The 25,293-nt window shown below is 41.4% G+C and overlaps 1 protein-coding gene across 1 annotated transcript; it reads left to right on the top strand.

Moving 5' to 3' along the window:
• The first annotated feature begins 5,421 nt into the window (after window positions 1–5,421).
• On the top strand, window positions 5,422–6,366 carry LOC130837494 (olfactory receptor 2Z1-like). Its single transcript, XM_057710496.1, has one exon. It carries the CDS (start codon window positions 5,422–5,424, stop codon window positions 6,364–6,366), a length of 945 nt encoding a protein of 314 aa, XP_057566479.1.
• Window positions 6,367–25,293: the final 18,927 nt, after the last annotated feature.

Below are 25,293 nucleotides of genomic sequence, written 5' to 3'. Positions count from 1 at the left end.
TGAGGACACTGATTTAGAACACGGAGATAACCCACTTAAAGACAAGACTTGTCTCTGTCTAGTCCTTCCTGCTTAACTTACTAGTGAAGGTGGGTTTAGTGAAAAGAAATACCTTTTTCCTAAATTGTCCTGAAGGAAAAATGTGTCCAAAGCTCAAGACAAATCATGACATAGGGGATCACTGTCCTATTGGAGAAGCTTCTTACAGGAGCTTCCAACAGTCATTAGTGGGAGAATATGCTGCTCTGTGGATGCATCATTAGCAAGGGAACCACCTGGTAATTCTGGAAGGGAAGGTGAGGTTGGGGAAACACAATGTGGAGTGTGTGGGGCAAGAAGGGGACCTTTAGCAGGGAGGAGATTGTGGAGATACCATATGGTCTTCAGAGGTAGAGGATCCAAAGCATTAGGGCCAGTAGTATTGAGTTCACATTGTGTTTCAGACCAATCAACACTTCTTGGAGGTAAACCAGAGTCAACCTGCATGATTTCTTCTCAAGGCAGAGACCAGGGGCTGTTGATCAATCAGCTGAAAGGACCACCATACCAGAGCCAAGTGAGTTACAAGGGCATCCAAAAGGACCGTTGACCTATGGCCGATGAGGTGTCTTCTGCCCCAGGCCAGTAAGACAATCATCAAACAGAGGAGGTAAACATAACAGGATTTGGGCAGGAAAGTCAAAGGTTTAATTAGAGAATCAGGACCTGAATAATTCATTACCTTTTGTTGGAAAGTAAGATGTGAAGAGAAAAGCAGAAACTCGGGAGTTTCACCAGTTGTTGTTTAAAAATTGATTGCACTACTTCTTTGCTGGGTAATGGTGGGTTGGTGTGTTAGTTTCCTGTGGCTACTGTAACAAAAATAATGCAAATAGGGTGATCTGAAACAACAGAAATGTGTTCTTTCACAGTTCTGGAGGCCAGATGTCCAAAATCAAGGTGTTGACAGGACTGATTCCTTCTGGAGGCTCTGAGGGAGAATCTGTCCCATGCTTCTCTCCTAGATTCTTGGGGCTGTGGCTACAATTGTTTGTTGGTATGTAGCTAGTCATTTCAATATCTGCCTCTATCTTCACATGGCCATCTTCTCTGTGTCTCTGGGTATCCTCTCCTCTTCTTGTAAGGACACTAGTCATTGGATTTAGAGCACACCTTAAATCCAAGATGACTTCATCTTGAGATCCTTAATAATTACATCTGCAAAGACCCTATTTCCAAATACAGACACATTCTGAGGATTCAGGTGGACATATATTTGTGGGCAACACTATTCAACCCAGTATAGTTTGTTACCGCACTGCTTTGAATCTCTGCTCCCTCGCCCATACCAGGCAGATAGTAACAACACCTATTGGTAAGGATCAAGTAAAAAAAAATTCTTAAATTTATCGAGCTCAAAATGTCAATAGTACCAAGGTTGATAAATCCTTCAACTCAAACCCATCGGCCTTTCTCTGATCTTAGCATGATGCCCAATACATAATAAATGCTTAGTAGGAATCAAATCTCTTTTCTCCCCTTCAAAGGGTGTGGGGGAGATATGGATGAAAACAAAAGAACCAAGTATACCATCCACTTGAAAATCCTTGGACAAGATCCTGAGGTACTATATAGCTATCAGTTGGCCCCAAAGAATAATGATTAAAGGACAAATCCTTCTCTATACAGAGATGTGGAAACAATGCAATTCTCCAGGGATTTAATTTGAAGCTAGTTTTAGTAATATTTCCTTTAAAATGTATCTGGAAGGACTTCCCTGGTTAAGAATCCACCTGCCAATGCAGGAGACACAGGTTCCAGCCCTGGTCTGGGAGGATCCCACATGCCACGGAGCAACTAAGCCCATGGGCCACAACTACTGAAGCCCACATGCCTAGAGCCCATGCTCCACTGCAATAAGAAGCCTGAACACCACAACAAAGAGTAGCCCCCACTCACTGAAACTAGAGAAAGCCAGTGAGCAGCAATGAAGACCCAAAGCAGCCAATTAATTAATTAATTAATTAATTAATTTTAAAAGTAAATTAAAAAAATAAAATGTATCTGGAAATTCAGCTTTGTAGATTAATCTCTAGGCATGCGTGGGACATGAAGCTCATCTCTGCTGAAAGACCAGGTTCGTGGACCTGAGAGACCTCCCACAGGTTCCATTCAAGGTCAGAAAAGGGCTGTTGTGTTTCAGTTGGAGGAGTTCTCAACCTTGACACTATTGAAATTTGGGACCAGATGATCCTTTGTGGTGGAGTCGATCCTGTGCACTGTGAAATATTTAGCAGCATCCCTGGCCTCTACCCACAAGATGATCAGATATTGGCAGTACTCCCAGTCATGACAACCAAAAATGTCTACAGACATTGCCAGTGTCCTCTGGGCAGGGGAGAGGGCAAAGTCACCTCTGGTTGAGAACCACTGGGTTAGAGTAATAATAGGGGAATTGTCATTTCAGAAGAGCATGACTGAGAATGAACTTGATCAATTTTTGGCATGCAACTGGACGAGTTATAACATTGAATAATGCAGACAAAAACAGCTAATATGTATTGAACAGTTTTACTATGTGCCAGATACTGAGCTAAACATTAGTCATATATTATCCTACTATAGGAAAGGATTTTCAAAGACTCCCAGCCAATCTTTTTTTTAATTTTTACACATCCTTTATGATAATAGTTGTATGATAATAAAACCATTATAATAGTTGAATAATAGTTGTGAGCTTAAAGCAAGGAATTACCATACAATTGTCCTTGTGCTAAGGTCTTTAATTCATTATTTCTTTTAGTTCTCATAACTACTCCTATGAGGAAGATGCTATTTATCCCCATAGACGGATGGGGAAACTGAGTCACGGGAATGTTAAATAATGTGCCCAAAGCCTAGGATACAGCTGACTTGGAATTCAAATCTTGCTCTAAGCCCAGAGTACATTCTCTTAACTATATGCCAAACAATTCACACACATCATATCCCTCCTCCTTGGAATGCCTTCCTTTCTCTACCTGCCTAGAAAATGACCCTATTTGATTTTCAATATTCGGCTCAAAGTTATCTCCTTCTGTGAGGCATTTTCTGACCACCCTTTCCAAACAGAGTTGGGCACTAGACCCCCGGGAACCCCCAGCATAATATATATGTCTTTGTACATCCCTTTTCATACTGTCATAGAGTGATTTGCTTACCTATTTGCACCCCCTGTCAAACTTCTTTGAGGATAACGCTAAGAAGTCTTTGCATTTCCAGCCCATACATCACTGATTGAATAATACAGAGACTACCTCACAAAGTTTTCCATTCCATCTTGAGGTAGGTTTCATTCTTAAAGAATTCTTTGTTAGATGGAACCATAATTGGCCTGTCTGACTTTCACCCACAGGTAGAAGGAGATATTTAGTTCTTCCCTTTCTTTCTTATAACAGCTAGATTTTGAGAGCAGTTCTCACACATCCAGAGAGGTCTCCCTCAACCATGTCATCCAAAGATGTTTTCTCTAGTAAGTTCCTTTAAGGTCACTCTGTGTATTTTTCTTTACATTTATTTCTGTTAAAAAGTCTATGGTTTCCTTGTTTTCTTGTTTCTTACTTCTCCCATGAAAACAGGGACCTTGCCCATCTTTTCACCTCCATGTTACTTGTGCCTCCTTCAATGACTGGCACTTAGGGGGAGGTAAATTTATTTTCATTGAATGAATGAATTAATGAATAAATTGGGGACAAGATAATAAAGAGTCTTGACAGGTAGGAAATCAGGATGGTCAGTAATTTAAGAAGGCCTTAAATGCTAGCTTAAGTGTGGCATCGATCCAGGGAAAACAAAGAGATAGAGATGGAGGGAAGAGAGCAGTAGGCAGTTAGGCAAGGGGAAAACTCTAGACCAGATTTCATGATTAGAGGGAATCTAGTCAGAGAAGATGAAAGATATTTAAGGCAAGTGTTATCAATGATTTGGGCACCAAAGGGTCTTCAGTAGACACCCACCCAACACTGACCCCTCCTGATCTTTAAGTATTCCACTTCCTTTAGACATCTGATAAGGCAGACCTCTACTAGATCTACCCAATTTCAAACTCTCTTGGTCTTTTTTTTATTTTTTTTCTATACTTTTTAAAAAATCTATTTATTTATTTATTTATTGGCAGTATTGGGTCTTCATTGCTGCGCAGGCTTTCTCTAGTTGCAGAGAGTAGGGGCTACTCTTCATTGCGGTGTGCGGGCTTCTCCTTGTGGTGCCTTCTCTTGTGGCAGAGCATAGGCTCTAGGTACATGGGCTCCAGTAGTTGTGGCACATGGGCTCAGTAGTTGTGGCACAAGGGCTTAGTTGCTCCATGGCATGTGGGATCCTCCAAGACCAGGGCTTGAACCCGTGTCCCCTGCATTGGTAGGCAGATTCTCAATTATTGCGCCACCAGGAAGTCCCCAAACCCTCTTGGTCTTAACAGGATAGCTTCTCTATACTTCAGTATACACTTCTCTGTACTTTTCCATTAATGGCGGTGACAGATGCCACTTTGACCTAGAAGTTCTCAGTGTTGATGGTGATTCGTGTGAATAGTATTCCATGACAATCCAAGTTACCCTGGGAGGTGATGGTGAAGGTAAAAAGGTCAAGTATAAGTATTCTTAGTCAGGTGGGGGCAATCCCTCCTGACCCTTCAGTCATCTCCCTTGTCCTTTGTATTCATTCAGCAGATTTTTGTAGAGTACTTAGTACCACACTAAGCATGATATTCTCCACTCTCACCCTTTGAAATTAAGCCTCAAAAAGATGGCTGATATTGTGGATGACTTGTCACCCACCACCCTAGACCATTTTGTTCCAATCTCTGTCACTCACATGTCCCTTTACAGTGTAGACTTCTTGGGTTCATGTCCTAAATGTCTTCCCACCACTCCCTCTTCCCAGACTTTGGTCCCTTCATTCTTTCATCCAAGAACTTGGCAGTGAACTTTCCTCATTGCCTTTTGATCCAACCTCATTACCCTCTATCATCTTTGACAAGGTCTCCCTGCTTCATATTCTAGTCTCTTCCGAATCCCATCTCTTTGACCCCAGGATGCCTGGGATGGAGTGTAGTCCAATATTTCACTGCTGTTGTCTTGCCCTCTCTAGCTTGGGGACAGAGGGTTTAACTGCAAGTATTGGTGGATAGTGATTTCCTGGAAGATGAAGTCAAGACTTTTACACAGAAATGGCAAAAGCAGGGCATCATTTTGCTCTTCCACATCTCCCAACCAGAGCAGACATAATGAATCAATCATGGTATTTTTTTCCTGCTGAGACTGAATGTGACCATCATCCTTCTCAGGAGACAGCAAGCAGTCATTATCAAACAATGGCAGTTGGCATCTAAGATGAAACTCCCCCCACCGAGATTCCTTGACAAATACGCTGTTCTTCCTGCAGATGAGCAATGCCTCCCAGAGGATGGGGGAATCAAATGAGTCAGTGACCTCAGACTTCACTCTAGTGGGTCTTTTCAGCCACACAGGACCACATCTGGTCCTGTTCTCCCTTGTGGCTGCCACATTCACCACGGGTCTACTGGGCAATGCAATCCTGCTCTTCCTGATCCACAGAGACTCCAGGCTCCACACTCCCATGTACTTCCTGCTCAGCCAACTCTCCCTATTGGATGTTGGCTTTCCACTGGTCACCATTCCCAAGATGGCAGCTGACTTCCTGCAGGGAGAGGGCTCCATCTCCTTCGGAGGTTGTGCAGCTCAGATGTTCTTCCTGATGCTGATGGGTGTCTCTGAGGGTGCCTTGCTATCCCTCATGTCTTATGACCGCTATGTTGCTGTGTGCCACCCCCTGCATTATCCTGTGCTCATGAGACATCAGGTCTGCCTGCTCATGGTGGGCACCTCCTGGTTGTCAGGTGTGCTTGTAGCCTCCATCCAGACCTCCATCACTTTGCACTTCCCCTATTGTGCCTCACGCACTGTGGACCACTTCTTCTGTGAGCTGCCTGCCCTGCTCAAGCTCTCTTGTGCAGACACCACTGCCTACGAGTTGGCGCTGTCCATCTCTGGGGTGCTGATCTTGCTGCTGCCCCTGTCACTCATTGCTACCTCCTACAGCCAAGTGTTGGGGGCTGTTCTCCGCATGCACTCAACTGAGGCCCGACACAAGGCCTTCACCACCTGCTCCTCGCACATCACTGTTGTAGGGCTCTTTTATGGGGCAGCCGTGTTCATGTACATGGTACCAGGCACCTACCACAGCCCACAGCAGGACAACATGGTCTCCCTCTTCTACAGTCTTATCACTCCCACACTCAACCCCCTCATCTATAGCCTGAGGAACCGAGAAGTTCAAATGGCTTTGGTCAATATCCTTGGCAGAGCTGGCTTCAGATCAAAGAGATGACCTCATGGGGGATGCTGGATTATCCCAGGGACCCTCCCTTACAGTTAAGACATCACTCACTTGCAGTCCATGTGGTACAAGACATACTCTGACCAGCTCCCTTGCCCCTCCCAGACTCGCTTGTTCTCTTGTGGATTTATAGAAAATAAATTTAGCAATCCCAGTCATTGAAACAAGAGGAGAAGTTTGTTGGTTTGTTGGTTTGTTTTTCAGTCTTAAACCAAAGAAAATTTTTGCTACAAGAATGGCAACCCGAGACTTCCTTGGTGGTCCAGTGGTTAGGAACGCACCTTCCAATGCAGGGGACACGGGTTCAATCTCTGGTCAGGGAACTAAGAACCCACATGCAGTGGGGCAACTAAGCCTGCATGCCACAACTACTGAGCCTGCACGCTCTGGAGCCCACGTGTCACAACTAGAGAGCCCATGTGCTACAACAAAGAGCCCATGTGCCACAGCTAAGACCCAATATAGCCAAGGTAAAAAAATAAAATAAAATAAAAAGGATGCCTACCCAAGAACAGAGATGAATCCTAGCTTGTGGATATTATTTTGGCCACCTATTGGTGTCCTCCCTTACACCCCATTCTTACACATTTCCGTACAATGAGCTAGGATCCAACATTTCTGTAGAGTGGCCTAGGATCCAACCCTTGAAATCCAAGCAAAAAAAGGGGGGATTCAGGGGCTGGGATTCTGATAATGATGCTCTAAAACCCCCTACCCACAGTGGTTCTCAGCTGTGTCTTTGTTTGAGTCATATTTTTAGGTTTTACAGAAGCAGAAGGCTGCCATCCAAGACGACCCTGGTTTGATAGTCCAAGCATGTGTTATTTTGCTGTATTTATTATTGATATTATAGACCAGAAACGTAAGAGGGTGAAGCCCACTCTTGACTGAATGTCAGGGCCACCTAAGATTGGATGCTGTCGTTTTTAAACCTTTATTCTCATCACCATTGGGCACAACCATTAAGATTACTGAATTAAGAATTTCCAGAGGAATGATGCATCCCTGTTCTTTATCTTTGTAGAGATGCTTATTTAAAATACCTTTGAATTAAGAATCAGAGCCATTTTCATGAATATAAAGGCGTTACTTGACATGTCATCCTAAGCATTTTGAATGGCAGGTGCCATTCTATGTGTAGGGATATTGTGTATGTCAAGCATAGAAGTTTTTGAGTCAGGGCTTTTAAGTGCTTGAACTATGCCATCAAGCCCACATTCAAGCCCAAGACTTATTTTTAGAGCTTGCTGGGACCAGTCCACATAGGTATCAGAGATGATATTTGTAATATACTATACTACAGTATAGTATCTCAGTACAGTATAGCATTATGACTATCTTGTAGTATAGTATCAGGGATGACCTATACTGGAACTTACATGGATGATAAATAAACTTGTATTTGTAAAATCACCAGGGTTTTCTGTTATCACAGCATATTCCCTCCACAACTCTTTGAATACATATCATTATTGTCTTGTTTACAGATGAAGAAAATGAAGCAAAGGGAGTTTAGGAAAATGTCCAAGTTCTCCCACCTAGGAAGTAGGGAAGATGCCATTCAAACCTGGGCTGTCTGAGTCCATGTTCAACAACATCATAACGGTTCCAGCTGGCAAAAGACTCCTAAACAGTACAAAGAAAGTAAAAAAGAAAAAAAAAAAAACAAGGCAAGGAGACACATCATGGTAGCATAGCAAGAATTCTCCTGCCTCCAGCTGGCTATGGTCATCCTTAAGCTGGTCACTCTGAGGTCATAGGTGAAGGGAAAGTCAGAGACATGACTGGGAGACCTTATCATGGTCTTGTTGCTCTAAGTGCTGAGCAGGTGAGCGGGGTGGGGAGGGAATGTTTTGTACAGTTTTACAAACCAACAAGATGAAGTACAATTTTACAAACAAACAAGATGAAGCCAGGAGGACCTTGAGTCTTCTCTGTTGCCCTTCCTGTTAATTTCTCCCCCTGCTCCTCCTACATCCATTAAAGCTTCCCTAAAGATACAAGAAATAGACTTGAAGGGATTTTTTTTAATTTTTTTACTTATTGGCTGTGTTGGGTCTTTGTTGCTGCATGCAACAAAGTGACTAGACTTTGAAAGAAACCTGACACCAAAAAAGTAGATAACAATTCCATTTATTTAAGTCTCAAAAAAAGCAAAAGTCTGATCTACAATGGTAAAAAACCATAACAGTTGCTCTTCTGGTGATGGTAGGATGGGGATGACTGGAAAGAGATAAGAGGGAAGGTTCTGGGGGGATGAGAATGTTCTATATCTTGATTGGGGTGATAATAACATAGGTAAATGCATTTGCCTAATCTTATCAAACTTAAGTGCTGTGCACTTAACATACATAAATTTTACCTCAATAAAAAGGAATTTACAGGATGGAGCAAATGACAATGGGAACAGCAGGTCAAAGACAAGGAGAAACAAAACAGAACAACACATTTGTGTTTGAACAAACACTTCGTTCAAAGTGTTTGGAGCTGCACAGGGAGGGAGTGAGGGTGCGGTGGCTATGAGACAAGCACTGGCAATGATTGGTTCCATCACTGAGAAGTCTTTCAAGTTTGTAGATGAATTCATTCCTCAACCCCATTCACACTGATGCCTGACTCTTCCATGATGTGTATTCCAAAGCAATGGCTAACGGGCAATAGTGTTTCAAAATCAAGTACAATAGGTCATTTGGGAAGATTCTCCAGGGCATATTTCTCTGCTGGACATCTAGCCAGGCCCGGCTATTTCTTTCCTCAATCATCAGAGCTGCACAGTGCCCAATTCCACTCTGAAGCTTCCCAGGAGAATCTGAAAATAACTACAATCAAAGGATGCAAAAAAAAAAATGAAGCAGAGTTTTGCTCCAAAACACAAATGGAAAACCACAAAATTGAAATCAATAAATGTTTAAAGAAATGAATACCAAGTGAAATATTATATCAACTTCATTCATTGTTGGCTTTAGTATTTATAAAAATGCCATTACAGGGGACTTCCCTGGTGGTGCAGTAGTTAAGAATCCTCCTGCCAATGCAGGGGACACGGGTTCCAGCCCTGGGCCTGGAAGATCCCACATGCCGCGGAGAAACTAAGCCCATGAGCCACAACTCTTGAGCCTGTGCTCTAGAGCCCGAAAGCCACAACTACTGAGCCCATGTGCCACAACTACTGAAGCCCACATGCCTAGAGCCCAATGCTCTGCAACAAGAGAAGCCACCACAGCGAGAAGCCTGCACATTACAACAAAGAGTAGCCCCTGCTCGCCACAACTAGAGAAAGCCTGCATGCAGCAACAAAGACCTAATGCAGCCAATAAATAAATAAATAAATATACCATTACAGCCCACTCATATAAAAACCTGCACACAAATATTCACAGCAGTTTTATTTGTAACAGCTAAAAACTGAGAATAACTCAATGTCCTTCAACAGGTGAGTGGTAAAACAAATTCATACAATGGGATACTACACTGTATTAGTTTGCTAGGGCTGCCTTAACAAAGCACCACACAGTGGGTGGTTTAAACTATATAAATTTATTTTCTGAGAGTTCTAGAGGCCAGAAGTCTAAGATCAAAGTGTTGGTAGGGTTGGTTTCTTTCAAGGGCCATGAGGGAAATACCTGATCCAGGCCTCTCTGCTTGGTCCGTAGATGTCTTCTCCCTGTGTTTTCACACCATCTTCCCTCAGTGTGTATCTCTGTCTGAATTTTCTCTTCTTATAAGGACACCATATTGGATTAAGGCCCAACCTAATGACCTCACTGTAACTTGATTACTTCGGTAAAGACCTTGTCTCCAAATAAGGTCATATTCTGAGGTGTTGAAGGTTATGACACCAACATATGAATTGGGGGGCATGACTGGTAGGGGGGATGACAAAATTCAACCTGTAACACATCCAGTAATTTTAAAAAAGAACAAAATATGATGATACATGCAACAACTTGGATGGATCTTCAGGGCATCATGCTGAGTGTTAAAAGCTAATCACAAAAGGTTACATACTGTATGATTCCGTTCCTATGATACCTTCAAAATGACAAAAATTGTAGAGATGGAGAACAGATTAGTGATTTTTAGAGATCTGTGGGGAGAGGGGCAGGTGTATCTACACAAGGGAACAGTTCTGTATCTTGGTTGTGGTGGTGGCTACACAAACCCGTACATGTGGTAAAATTGCATACAACTGTACACACACGTTGTACTAGTGTGAATTTCCTGGTTTCGATATTACACTGCATGTGTGTAAGCTGTGACTACTGAGTAAAGCTGAGTAAAGGGTACACAGGATTCTAGGTACTATTTTTGAAACTTCTTGTGCATCAGTAGCTATTTCACAATAAAAAGTTTTTTTTAACTCACTTTAGTAAAGATGCATTCTCAGGTTAAAAAAAAATTATTCTGGTGAAAATTATTTGTTTTTTTGTTTTTCAACTTCATGTGAAAATCTGTGGATGCTCAACACATCCAGTTGAGAGTTAAATAAGTAATCTAGGGCTTCCCTGGTGGTGCAGTGGTTAAGAATCAGCCTGTCAATGCAGGGGACATGGGTTCGATCCCTGGCCTAAGAATATTATGAAGCCCCATAATTATAAATCCATCTAAATAAGCTTTATTTAATTCTTTCCTTTTGTAAATTAATATTTACATGATATGGTTTATAAAATATTATATATAATCTCTGTAATAGGGGTACATAATTTATGAGGAAGCATAAATATATGGTTCAAATGCTTTTCCTTATAAAATTCTGTGTCAAAAAATTGTAGAGATTCTATCTAGGGATGGCATCTAGGGTCGGATTTTGATCACAAGAAGGGCACCTTTGATTTACCACCAATGGCCCAGAAGCACCAATGGAATTCTGCCATTTCTAGGACCCTTGAGGCAGATTTTCCCCAAGATAAGTGCCTCAGAGATAAGGGTCTCTCACTACTCCAGGCTTAGCAGAAGTGGAGGAAAAGAAAAGAAAAAAAGAAATGATGAGTGTTACTCTCTTTCCCCCAAGAGGCTACATCCAGGAGTGGTTTCATTTGGGGGCAAACATTATTTGGCATTTGGATCCCCAACAAGGCATTTGGGGGCTCAGCCCAGCATGCAAAGACTGGGGTATAAATGCTAAAGCTCTGGGCTTCCCTGGTGGCAGAGTGATTAAGAATCTGCCTGCCAATGCAGGGGACACAGGTTCAATCCCTGCTCCAGGAAGATCCCACTGCCGCGGAGCAATTAAGCCCATGTGCCACAACTACTGAGCCTGCGCTCTAGAGCCCACGAGCCACAACTACTGAGCCCTCAAGCCACAACTACTGAAGCCTGCAGGCCTAGAGCCCCTGCTCCACAACAAGAGAAGCCACTGCAATAAGTCTGCACACTGCAACAAAGGCCCAACACAGCCATCATAACAATAATAATAATAATAAAGTAAATAATAAATAAATTTATTTTAAAAAACGCTAAAGCTCTTTCCTAAGGGACCTCAGATCTACATTCCCATCACTCAAAGTCCTAGATACCATTCTCCTTGCAACCCAGCTTGCCGCTCAACAGATACCTCCAGATTCAGAAAGCAGAGATATATGTTCCACCCTCGGTTTAGTGCCTGACATCATAGCTCACCTGTCAGGTAAGTGGAGAGAGAGGTAGGACAGGAGGAAGCATAAAGAGGGGGAGTTCTGGAGTCTGCCAGATTTTAGTCCAACAGGACTAAAAAAAAAAAAAACTACTTGAGGAAATAACAGCTAAAATCTTCCCAGATATGGCAAGAGACATAAGCCTGAAAATTGAAGCTAAGTGAACCCCCAAACAGAATAAACCTAAAGAAATCCAAGCCAAGATACATCATAATTAAACTGCTGAAAACTAAAGATAAAGAAAAAATCTTGAGACCAGTCAGAAAAATTATGCCTCACCTATAGCGGGAAAGCAATTAGAGAGACAATGGATTCCTCATCAGAAACCATGAGGCTAGAAGGAAACGGCACAGTATTTGTCCAGATGCTGAAAGAAAAGAACTGTCAATCCAGCAAAATATCCTTCAGGAATGAAGGGGAAATTGAGACATTCTCAGATGAAGGAAAACTAAGAAAATTTATTTCTAGCAGCCCTACTCTAAACGAGTGTCTAAAGGAAGTTCTCTGAACACAAAGGGAAATGCGTGCTGCATATGTGTGCATGCTGTACGCATGTCTGTACAGAGATACATTTAGACAAAGAGTACTTCAACTGACTGCCCTCATCAAAGGGTACCAACCCCACTTGCTTGCACCCAGCAAGAATGAAAAAATAGGGACTTCCCTGGGGGCACAGTGGTTAAGAATCTGCCTGCCAATGCAGGGGACATGGGTTCGACCCCTGGGCTGGGAAGATCCCACATGCCGCGGAGCAACTAAGCCCGTGCGCCACAACTACTGAGCCTGAGCTCTAGAACACGTTAGCCACAAATACTGAGCCCACATGCCACCTAGGCACAACTACTGAAGCCCACACCCTTAGAGCCCTTGCTCTGCAACAAGAGAAGCCAACACAATGAGAAGTCGGCGCACCGCAATGAAGAGTAGGCCCCGCTTGCCACAACTAGAAAAAGCCCACATGCAGCAATGAAGACCCAATGCAGCCAAAAATAAAATTTAAAAATATATTTTTTTTAATTTTTTTTAATTTAAAAGAAAAGAACGAGAAAATAAAATGTTGCTAAATAGTTAAGATAGTTGCTGCACCACTATGGAAAACAGCAACGAGGTTCCTCAAATAACTAAAAACAGAATTACCATATGACAAGCAATAAATGGATAAAGAAGACATGGTGCATATATACAATGGAATACTACTTGGCCTTAAAAAAAGAACTAAATAATGCCATTTGCAGCAACAGGGATGTAACTAGAGATTATCATACTAAGTGAAGTAAATCAGAAAGAGAGAGACAAATACCATATGATATAATTTATATATGAAACCTAAAATATGACATAGGGACTTCCCTGGTGGTGCAGTGGTTAAGAATTGCCTGCCAATGCAGGGGACACGGGTTCAATCCCTGGTCTGGGAAGACCCCACATGCCTCGGAGCAACTAAGGCCATGTGCTACAACTACAGAGCCCGCACACCACAACTCCTGAAGCCCATATGCCTAGAGCCTGTGCTCCGCAACAAGAGAAGTCACGGCAATGAGAAGCCCACGAACCGCAAGAAAGAGTCGCCCCCCACTCGCCACAACTAGAGAAAGCCTGTGCACAGCAACGAAAACCCAACACAGCCAAAAATAAATAAATAAACAAATAATAAAATAACTATTTTAAAAAAGGAAAAAATAAAATAAAATATGACAGAAATGAACCTATCTACAAAACAGAAGCTGACTCACAGACATAGAGAACAGACCTGTGGTTGCCGGGGTGGGAGGGAGGTGAGGGGAGGGGTGGACTTGGAGTTTGGTGTTAGCAGATGCAAATTATCCCAAATAGAATGGATAAACAACAAGGTGCTACTGTGTAGCACAGGGAACTATATTCAATATGCTGAGGTAAACCATAATGGAAAAGAATATAAAAAAAGAATGTGTGTGTGTATTCCATTATACATATACATATATATCTGAATCATTTTGCTGTACACCATAAACTAACAACATTGTAAATCAACTCTATTTCAATAAAAAAAAAAATATATATAGGGGAATTCGCTGGTGGTCCAGCAGTTAGGACTCTAGGACTCTGAGCTTTTACTTCAGTGAGCCTGAGTTCAATCCCTGGTTGGGGAACTAATATTCTGCAAGCCGCTTGCAGCCGGCTGAAGGGGAAAAAAAAAAGATAGATGCTGCAAGGTCTTTGTAATGAAAATCATGCAAACTTTTTACAGGTAGGATTCCCAACTTTCACTCAGGGTATCAGTTCTTGTTCTAATTATTATTCTATTATAGCTCTCTTAAACAAGTTATTGATATTCCTGGAGCTTCAGTCACCTGGTTTGTAAAGTGAGTGTATTTGTACAAAAGCACCAGAGTTAGAGATCAGATATAAAATTTCCTAGCACTGTACAGCACACATAAAACACACAATAAATAATAGCATCATTATGATGGCTATTGTCACCTGCTTTCCCTAGAGAAAAGAAAATAGCAAGTTAGAAAACATATAAACGAACAAACAAAGGAAATGATTATTTTGAAGGAAACTTGGAAACTCAAAAATAGAGAAGCTGGTAAGAATAATATCAGTAAGTATAATATACTTTCCTTCTCCCCATGGGTAATCTAAGTTATGTTTGATGGTTGATGCAAAAATTATGACACTGTCTAATGTGGTTCTAAAGGTATGTAGAGGACATATTTAATACATTAAAATCAGTAGTCCCTTTTCAGTGAAAGCATACTTCCAGCCCGCAGAGCTTTTCAAAGATGCTTATGCCATCATTCCTAAGCCATTTCTCAATTCCTAATGGAGCGGTTTCTCTGAAACCTCTTGGGGAGCTTAGGGCGATGATGGGAAGTGGCGGAGTTGCATATAATAAGCATACTTTAACTTTCCTATTTCCCTATGCTCTTTGATTCTTACCTTTATGTTATACCAAGTTCCTGAATTTTAGTCTTATTAAATGCACATCCAGTGGTGTCCAAGTTTCTGTTAACCAAACTATTAGAATGATTCCTAGCTACTTGAGCTCAGAATTTCTGATAATTGCATTCATATAAATAAATGCAGGCTCATCCAACACTATCTTCTCTCTTCCTTGATACAGAACATTTAGAATTGCTCCCCACACATATTCCCCAGGTTTCTGTAATATAAATTAGCTAACGTTTGTGACTATTTTGGTGTAAAACCATATTCTCCCAGATCAGAGACATCAGTAAGATGTCTCTTGTTATCTATATTTATTTGGTTTCTGTGTTTCAGTAATGGTAGTTTCGGTGTGACTTTGGAAATCAAAAAACACCATGGTGTTAGAATCTATTGAATTTCTGAGTCTTGGATAAGCAGCATAATACCCCCCACAAAGATGTCCACACTGTAATCCCCAGAGCCTATGAATATGCTAGGTTAGATGACAAAGAGGAAATAAGATTGCAGATGAAATTGTTTGCTAACCAGCACACCTTAAAATAAGGAAATTATCCTGGATTATCCAGATAGACCCAAATGTAATCAAAAGTGTCCGTAAGGGACTTCCCTGGTGGTCCAGTGGTAAAGAAGCCATCCTGCAATGCAGGGGACACGAGTTCGATCTCTGGTCAGGGAACTAAGATCCCACATGCCTTGGGACAACTACGCCTGCATGCCACAACTACTGAGCTTGTGCACCTCAACTAGAGAGGCTGTGTGCTGCAAACTACAGAGCCCATGTGCTCTGGAGCCCACATGCCCTGGAGCCCATGTGCCACAACTAGAGAAGAGAAAACCCCCACACCACAACTAGAGATAAGCCCACGCACTGCAACAAAGTGTTGCAACAAAGACCCAATGCAGCCAAAAATAAATAAATATATAAAATAAAAAAAATTTTTTTTTAAAATGTCCTTAAAAATTTGAGAACTGTAGAATTTGGGTGATAGGTATATTGAGGTTCATTGTAAAACTCTCTCAATGTTTGTATCCATTAGAAAGTTTTATAATAAAAAATTAAGGGACTTCCCTGGTGACAGAGTGCTTAAGAATCTGCCTGCTGATGCAGGGGACATGGGTTCAAGCCCTGGCCCAGGAAAATCCCGCATGTTGTGGAGCAACTAAGCCCTTGTGCCACAGCTACTGAGCCTGTGCTCTAGAGCCCGTGAGCCACGACTACTGAGCCCATGCACTGCAACTACTGAAGTCTGTGCGCCTACAGCCCGTACTCCAAAACAAGAGAAGCCACCACACTGAGAAGCCCGCACACCACACAAAGAGTAGACCCAGCTCACTACAACAAGAGAAAGCCCACACACAGCAACGAAGACCCACCTTAGCCAAAAAAAAATAAATAAATATAAATAAATAAATAAATAATAAAATAATAAAATAAAAAAGCCATTATCAAAATGAAATATATTTTTAAAAAATGAAATATATTTTTAAATGTTCAGTGTCATGAAAGAGCAAGAAAAGTTGAGGAACCAAGAAAAGGTTTGGATGAAAGGAGACAAAAGAAACATGACAACTAGATGCACCTGATCCTGGACTGTATCTTGGATCAGAGAAAAAAATATTGCTATAAATTATAGACATTTGGGGGACAGTTGGAAACTTTGGAATCAAGATTATTTATTAGACAGTAAAATTGTGTCAATGATTAATTTTTTGGACTTGATAAATTTACCATAGTTTTCAAGAGAATACGCTTGTTCTTAGGAAATACACAGTAAAATTATTTAGGGCTAAAGGGACATTATGTCTGAAACTTACCCTCAAATGTTTCAGGGGAAAAAAAAATGTATATGTAAAGAGAGAGAGATGGAGCAATTTTAAAATGTGAAAAAAAAAAAGGTTAACAATTGGAGAAACTGCAAAAAGGATGCAAAGGGGCTCTGTATAATATTCTTGCAACTCTTCTGTAAACTTGAAGTTATTTTAATTTTATATTATCTATATTTTACATATTTTAAATAATTATTATTTAAAAAGTGATCATTCCATGGATGTATACGTATGTCAAAACATAGAATCGTAGACTCCAAATTTGTGTCATTTATTGTATATTGATGATACCTCAAACTAGTTTAGAAATAAAATAAATGGAGAGGGAACTTCAGATGCAAAGGCAGAGGGGCGTGTGAAAGAAAAGCTGTGTCAGAAGGGAAGGACACTTCCTGTTAGTTAAAGTTTGGGTTTCATAGAAACAGGACAACTATGAGAGAGGAGTCAGGGGAGGTAGGAGGCTATCAATGTCTGTAGACTGATTTTTCTGCATCCCCACGTGGTGGGAAGGTCTACACCCTAGCAGCATGCATTTCCCAGTTAGGACGGTGGGGGGAGCCAGTACAACGCTGCGCCCATAGGTTTTCCAGAAGTGCCGGAAACTGTTCCAAGACCTGGAAGAAAAAATTAAAACCACACAGTTTGATGATGGAAAACATAAAAACAAGGCTGAAAAATCAAAATAAATAAATACTTGAATTGTCTTCTTAAACTAACAAGATGTCAACTTTGTTCACTCTTCTTTAACATTCCCACAAAATGTCATTGAGTTGGAAAGTTATTTGTGGGGTAGGAGTTCTCCTTTTGCAAGAATTCCTGCAGGTGAACAATAAGTATATGCTGGGGAATTATTCTGTATAGTGGCTCTGAATGTAAGAAAACTGAATAACTTTCATTTGCATTTATTTTTATCTTTAAAAACCTTTTAAAATAATAATTAGAGAATGAACAAAAGACTTGAACACTTGTACACATCACCAAAGAGGATATGTTACAAAGAAGGACATTAAAATATGTTGTGTACTAAAAAAAAAAAAATTCACAACGTGAGAGTTGCAAGTTAAGTTTTATTTGGAGCAAAATGAGGACTGCAGCCCGGGAGACAGCATTTCAGATAGCTCTGAGAAACTGCTCCGAAGAGGTAGGCAGAAGGTCAATATATATGTGATCTTGGTGAAGGAGGAATACGTGCGATCAAACATATTTTTGTAGAAGGTTTCTGCTATTCACAAGGAGCAGACGTCACCATGAAGGGATTTAGTGCTTTTCTAGATACGAGGAGATGCAAGGATTGGCTCACAAAATCAGCTCCTGAAAATACCTAACTGTCTGAAGACCTGTTCCGCCCGTTTGTCCAAAGCACAGAGTGTCTCATTCCTGATCTCCACCCTGAATTCCCTTCAGGGGATGTGGAAGGTCAGCAGCTACAGCAGCTCCTGTGATTTAATCCTTGTAGAGGCAGAGGACAAGTGCCCATGGCAAGTGCCAATTTGTAGTTGACAATGTCCAACATCATTAGCCTTTAGGGAAATGCAAATTAAAGCCACGATGAGATACCACGACACACCTATGAGAATGGCTAAAATGAAAACACTGACAAGACCATGTTAACAAGGATGCAGAGTACCAGAACTCTCATATGTTACTGGTGGGAATGCAAAATGGTGTGGAAAAAGAGTCTGACAGTTTCTTATAAACTTACACTTACCGTATAACCCAGTAATCTTACTCCTAGATATTTACCCTGGAGAAATGAAAACGTGTACATGAATATTCAGAGCAGCCTTATCTGTAACGGCCAAAAGCTGGAAACAATTTAAATGTCTGGCAAATGTCTAAACAACCAGCAGTTCATCCATACAATGGAATACTACTCAGCACTGAAAAGGAATGGACTCAATAACATGTGACAACCTGGATGATGCTCTCGGGTATTTGCTGAGTAAAAGAAAGCAATCTCAGGGACTTCCCTGGCGGTGCAGTGGTTAAGACTCATGCTCGCAATGCAGGGCGCCCGGGTTCGAGCCCTGGTCAGGGAACTAGATCCCACATGCATGCCACAATCAAGAGTTCACATGCCACAACTAAGGAGCTGGTGAGCCACAACTGAGGAGCACGCCTGCTGTAATTAAGACCCAGCACAACCAAACAATTAAGTAAAAAATTAAAAAAAAAAATCTCAAAAGGTCGCAAGTCAAAAAAAGTCACATGCGGTATGATATTATTTACATAAGATTCTCAAAATGACAGAATTGTGGGGGTTATGATTACCAGTTTGTGGTTGTCAAGGGTTAGGAAAGAGTGGGGGGGTTGACTGCAAAGGGGCAGCATGAGGAAGCTTCTTTGGGTGATGGAACAGTTCTGTGTCCTGATTGTGGTGGTGGTTACATGAATCTACACAAGTGATGAAATTCCATACAGCCTTTCAAAGCAATTGAGTGAATATTAAAATTGGTGGACCCCTAATAAGGTCTTTAGTTAATAGTGTCAGCCTTAATGTTCTGGCTTTTATAATTGTCTATAAACATATAACTACACATAATATTTATATATAAATACATAATGCATAATTATGTTTAAATCTATTATATATAAACATATATAATCATGTAATTGTAAGAAGTTTTTATTGGGGGAAGCTGAGCGAAGGATACACAGGACCTCTCTATATCATGCTTTCAACATCCATGCGGGCCTAAAGTTATTTCAAAATAAAAAGTTTTTAAAAAATAAAAATAATGGGTTCTTGGACTTCCCTGGTGGCACAGTTAAGAATCCACCTGCCAATGCAGGGGACACCTGTTCGATCCCTGGGCTGGGAAGATCCCACATGTCGCGGAGCAACTAAGCCCACACGCGACAACTACTGAGCTTGTGCTCTAGAGCCCGTGAGCCACAACTATTGAGCCCACGTGCCACAACTACTGAAGCCCACTTGCTCTGCAACAAGAGAAGCCACCACAATGAGAAGCCCACACACCACAACAAAGAGTATCCCTGGCTCACTGCAACTAGAGAAAGCCTGTGTGCAGCAACGAAGACCCAATGCAGCCAATAAATAAATAAATAAACTTAAAACATTTTTTTAATGGGTTCTTTACTAACACTTCTATTTTGCTAAAGCTACTCTAGCTTTCAGCCTATTTGATGTGCATCACACAGCATGTGCCAAGATGGGTAGACCTACAAGTGGTGTTATCCATGTTTATCTCAATTAATCATCAAAAATAACTCCTGTGACATAAAAGACCGCAGGGTGACCCTAATGCCAATCAAAAAATGTTGGTGGAGACAGGTTGACTCCTAAAATGTCTATCCCCTACGTCAAAGAAATCAGTTGCGATTAGAAATAGTCAAACAGGACTTCCCTGGTGGCACAGTGGTTAAGAATCCTCCTGCCATTGCAGGGGACACAGTTTCCATCCCTGGGCCAGGAAGATTCCACACGCCACAGAGCAACTAAGCCCATGAGCCACCCTACTGAGCCTGTGCTCTAGAGCCCACAAGCCACAACTGAGTCCATGTGCCACAACTACTGAAGCCCAAGCTCCTTGAGCCTGTGCTTTGCAACAAGAGAAGCCACCTCAGTGAGAAGCCCGCACACCACAATGAAGAGTAGCCCCCACTTGCAGCAAATAGAGAAAGCCCACGGGCAGCAACAAAGACCCAACACAGCCAATAAATTTTTAAAAAAAGAAACAAAGGTATAGTCAAATATTCTTCAAAAAGCGTATTTGTGGTAAGGGTTTCTATCCATGATCCTTAATCATGAACTTTGCCCCAGGGTACCTTGAAGTATTAGCTAATATTAGTGTTACTATTAGGGTGGTTTGAAACAACCAAGGGTTTGTTTCATCCTAATACCTTCCCCTTTTAACTTAAATTTGGGAGACATGTTTTATAGTGTTGATAATGCTACTACTGTGTGCAATATTTAGTTTTTAAATAAATATACATATAGTGAGGGTATGTGCTCAAATATATTTTACCAATAGATATGCAAGTTGAAAAATATTTGGAGGGCTTCCTAGGTGACACAGTGGTTGAGAATCCGCCTGCCAATGCAGGGGACACGGGTTCGATCCCTGCTCCAGGAAGATCCCACATGCCTCAGAGCAACTAAGCCCGTGTGCCAAAAAAAAAAGAAAAAAGAAAAATACTTGGAACACAAAAGGTGCTCAAAATTATTATTCATCAGGGAAATGCAAGTCAACACCACAATGAGATACCACTTCACACCCATTAGCGTTGGCCGCAGTAAAAAAGACAGGCAACGAGTGTTAGTGAGGATATGGAGAAATTGGAACCTTGTGCACTGTCGGTGGAAATGGAAATTGGTACAGACACTGTGGCAAAGAGAATTAAAAATAGAATTACCATATGACCCAGCAATTCCACTTCTGCGTATACATACCCAAAGGAAGTGAAAGCAGTGTCTTGAAGAGATAATTATATGCCCATGTTCACAGCAGCATTATTTACAATAGCTAAAATGTGGAAGCAATTGCTACATGACCCAGCAATCCTCGTCCTAGGGATGTACCCAAAAGAATTGAAAACAAGGACTCCAACCTTTACCTGTAAGCCAATGTTCATAACAGCACAATTCACAGTAGCCCCAAGGTGGAAACTACCCAAATGTCCATCAATGGGTGAATGGATAAACAAAGCATGGTCCATTCATACAATGGAATATTAGTCATTAAAAGTTCATTGCAGCACTATTTGCAATAGCCAGGACATGGAAGCAACCTAAATGCCCATCAACAGATGAATGGATAAAGAAGATGTGGCACATATATACAATGAAATATTACTCAGCCATAAAAAGGAATGAAATTGAGTTATTCGTAGTGAGGTGGATGGACCTAGAGACTGTCATACAGAGCAAAGTAAGCCAGAAAGAGAAAAACAAATACTGTGTGCTAACTCATATATATGAAATCTAAAAAAAATGGTAGTGATGAACCTAGTGATAAGGCAAGAATAAAGATGCAGATGTAAAGAATGGACTTGAGGACACGGGGTTTGGGGGGGAAGCGAAGGGGAAGCTGGGACAGAGTGAGAGAGTAGCATAGACATATATACACTACCAAATGTAAAATAGATAGCTAGTGGGAAGCAATTGCATAACACAAGGAGATCAACTCGATGACTGCTGATGACCTAGAGGGGTGAGATAGGCAGGGTGGGAGGGAGGCTCAAGGGGGAGGGGCTATGGGGATATATGTATACATATAGCTGATTTGCTTTGTTGTACAGTGGAAACTGGCACAACAGTGTAAAGCTATTATATATATTATATATATATTCCAAGAAAGATCAAAGGAAAGAAAAAGAAGAAGAAGTAATGTTTGTAAACCATTGCTCCCAGCAGTGGGGAGCTCCAAGCATACACCAGTGGTCAGGGAGTTCCCCCAGAGCTGGGGAATTCCTCTGGGCCCAGGCTCTGCAGAGAGCTCCCCCAAAGAGCCCTAGAGTCCCCATGACTCTGAGCTCAGACGTAAAGGGAAAAGCCCAGAAGATGGGGTCAACCTCCTCCCCAACCAGACAAACCAGCAGGGACAGAGTGTGGAGCGGACAATTAGCAGGTGCCCTAACAAGACACGAGGGACTGAGCCTGAGGTTCGAGGATGAAGGGGTAAATTGGGCCCTGCCAGGTCCTTGTGCTCTTTTCTGTGGGACCAAAGACCTCTCTCCACATTGCACGCAGCCCAGGAAACTCTCCCAGCAAAAGCTGGGTCACCTCCTGCCAGATATCTCCAAAGCCAGAGGGGACACCTTCTATAGGTGAGTGGGGAGAGAGGGAAGCAGACAGGAAAAGAAAACAGCAAGGTGGGGGCTGTGCATTGCCAGCCAGGCCTGCTGTGTGACTTTGGGGAAGTGACTTTGCCTCTCTGAGCCTCAGTTCATTAGTCTGTATAATGACTACAGATAAAGTGGGAAGCGCCCTGTGTGTGCAAGCCCTGCTGAGAGTTTCCAGTTTCTGGGTCTTGCATTACAGAGTTTTAAGAACTCTGGAACAAGAAAGACTGAGATACTGGGTAGTAGATTATCATCTCCAAGCCTCCTCATCCTATAAACAGAGGTAAGAGTGCCTGTCTTAGAAGGTTAAGTGAGAGGAAGCATGTAGAATGCCTTGTCATGGTATCAGGTGCACTGGAAGCATGCAAGAAAGGGAGCCAGTGCAGGATTTTAAGCAAGGGAAAGATATGTCATTTCACCCTGGTGGTGGCCATTGCAGAGGTTAAACCAATAGTGTGTATATGTTAATCCCAAACTCCTGATTTTTCCCTCCCCCCACAACCAGCACTCCATGTTTCCCCTTTGGAAACAATACTTTTTATACATCAAATTATTGCCAGCTTTAACAACCAAAACATTCCTTTCTTATAAGACTGAGTAAAGTATTGATATTCCTATTAGGATTGCACTTATTAAAGCCAAATCCTTTTAAAAAGCAAATTGGACTTCCTAGGTGGCGCAGTGGTTAAGAATCTGCCTGCCAATGCAGGGGACATGGGTTTGATCCCTGCTCCAGGAAGATCCCACATGCTGCGGAGCAACTAAGCCCACAACTATTGAGCCTGTGTGCTGCAATTACTGAAGCCCACACGCCTAAAGCCCATGCTCCGCAACAGGAGAAGCTGCGGCAGTGAGGAGCCCACGCACCACAACGAAGAGTAGCCCCCACTCGCCGCAACTAGAGAAAGCCCGTGTGCAGCAGCAAATACCCAACACAGCCAATTAAATAAATAAATAAAAAGTTTTTTAAAAAACAAACAAATTTAAAAACACATGTTTATTTTCTAAATGTTAACTCCTTTCTCATAATTTTTATTGAGAAGAGTTTACAAGACTTGATATAATTTTCAGGCTGCTCTTACAGCTCCAGCCTCTCAGGTTGTCCATCTGGATCCAAATACTCTTCCTGTTTTCACTATTTCAATCCCATGCTTTTTAGATATGTTGGTTTATTCTCTCTGTGTTTATTGGGTGCATGGTGGCACACATAAAGTTTTACAGAAAAGGTTTAAAGTGTTTCATTTGAGTTATATCTTTTTTTAAGCTCTTTATTGGAGTATAATTGCTTTGCACTGTTGTGCCAGCTTCTGCTGTACAACAAAGTGAATCAGCTGTATTTATACATATATCCCTATATCCCCTCCCTCCCACGACTCCCTCCCACCCTCCCTATCCCACCCCTCTAAGTCATCACCCATCAAGTTGATCTCCCTGTGTTGCAGCAGCTTCCCACTAGCTATCTATTTTACATTTGGTAGTGCATATATGTCAGTGCTACTCTCTCACTTCGTCCCAGCTTCCAATTGAGTTATTTGTAGTGAGGTAGATGGACCTAAAGACTGTCATACAGAGCGAAGTAAGCCAGAAAAAAAAAAAAAAATACCATATGCTAACTCATATACATGGAATCTAAAAAATGGTACCGCTGAACCCAGTGACAAGGCAAGAACAAAGATGCATATTTAGAGAACAGACTTGAGTTATATCCTTTTTTAATTTCCCAGAGATAACTGAACAAAGAGACTTGAATAAAACTAAATTAAAACATCCAGGAAGCTTTGTAAAATTTACCTGAAACTCCAAACTTACATTGTATCTGTATAAATGTCAAGAAGGTCTTCATGTGACTATTTTTCATTGAGAAGACACATCCAAAACACCACCCAAGCATCTCAAACATCATTTGACCACGATTCAAATGAAGACAAATTTTTCCCAGAATTTTCTGTTGTTTAAATACTCTCTGGTGTCACACTGAATAATGATGTTCTTTTAATTTTTCCTCATTGACCATTACAAATTTTCTTTATTTGAGCCCAAAATGAACAAAACATGATTGCTATTCAGACGAAATACTTAAGTATGAGCACTTCCAACTTTAATGAACAATTTTGAGCTGCACTTGGACTCAATATTTATATCACCTATTATCATAAACTATCCGTATTTTTATTTTTTAATTGTTTTTCATTCCAAAAATATAAATTGTTACATTTCATAGTGAGTCTTACACAGTAACAACACTGTTTCAGGTTGCTCAGACTTCTGCAAGTATCAGATGTTCCAGGACTGCTATTCACTGTGAATATCACTTCTTTTCTGCTCTTCAAGAAATATAGCAAAGTACTGTTCACAATATTTAATAAGAACATTATCCAAACTTTGTTGCCTTTTCATTCTGGATGCTTTCATTTCATGTTTTATCGTAAGCTTTGATTTGATAATCATCAGAACATTGCACACCTACAACTTAGACAAAAACTACAATGTACAAACAATAAAAAACAAAATAAATCTTAACTATTTAAAACCAGGGGACTTCCCTGGTGGCACAGTAGTTAAGAATCCACCTGTCAATGCAGGGGACACAGGTTCAATCCCTGGTCCAGGAAGATCCCACATGCTGCGGAGTGACAAAGCCCATTGCACCACAACTACTGAGTCTGCGCTCTAGAGCCCATGGTCCACAAGAGAAGACACCGCAATGAGAAGCTTGCACACT

The sequence above is a fragment of the Hippopotamus amphibius genome, chromosome 15 (genome assembly GCF_030028045.1).
Source record: "Hippopotamus amphibius kiboko isolate mHipAmp2 chromosome 15, mHipAmp2.hap2, whole genome shotgun sequence".
NCBI classification, from domain to species: domain Eukaryota; kingdom Metazoa; phylum Chordata; class Mammalia; order Artiodactyla; family Hippopotamidae; genus Hippopotamus; species Hippopotamus amphibius.
The sequence above is the reverse complement of the archived record's forward strand: the minus strand, read 5'-3'. Positions and strand labels throughout refer to the sequence as shown.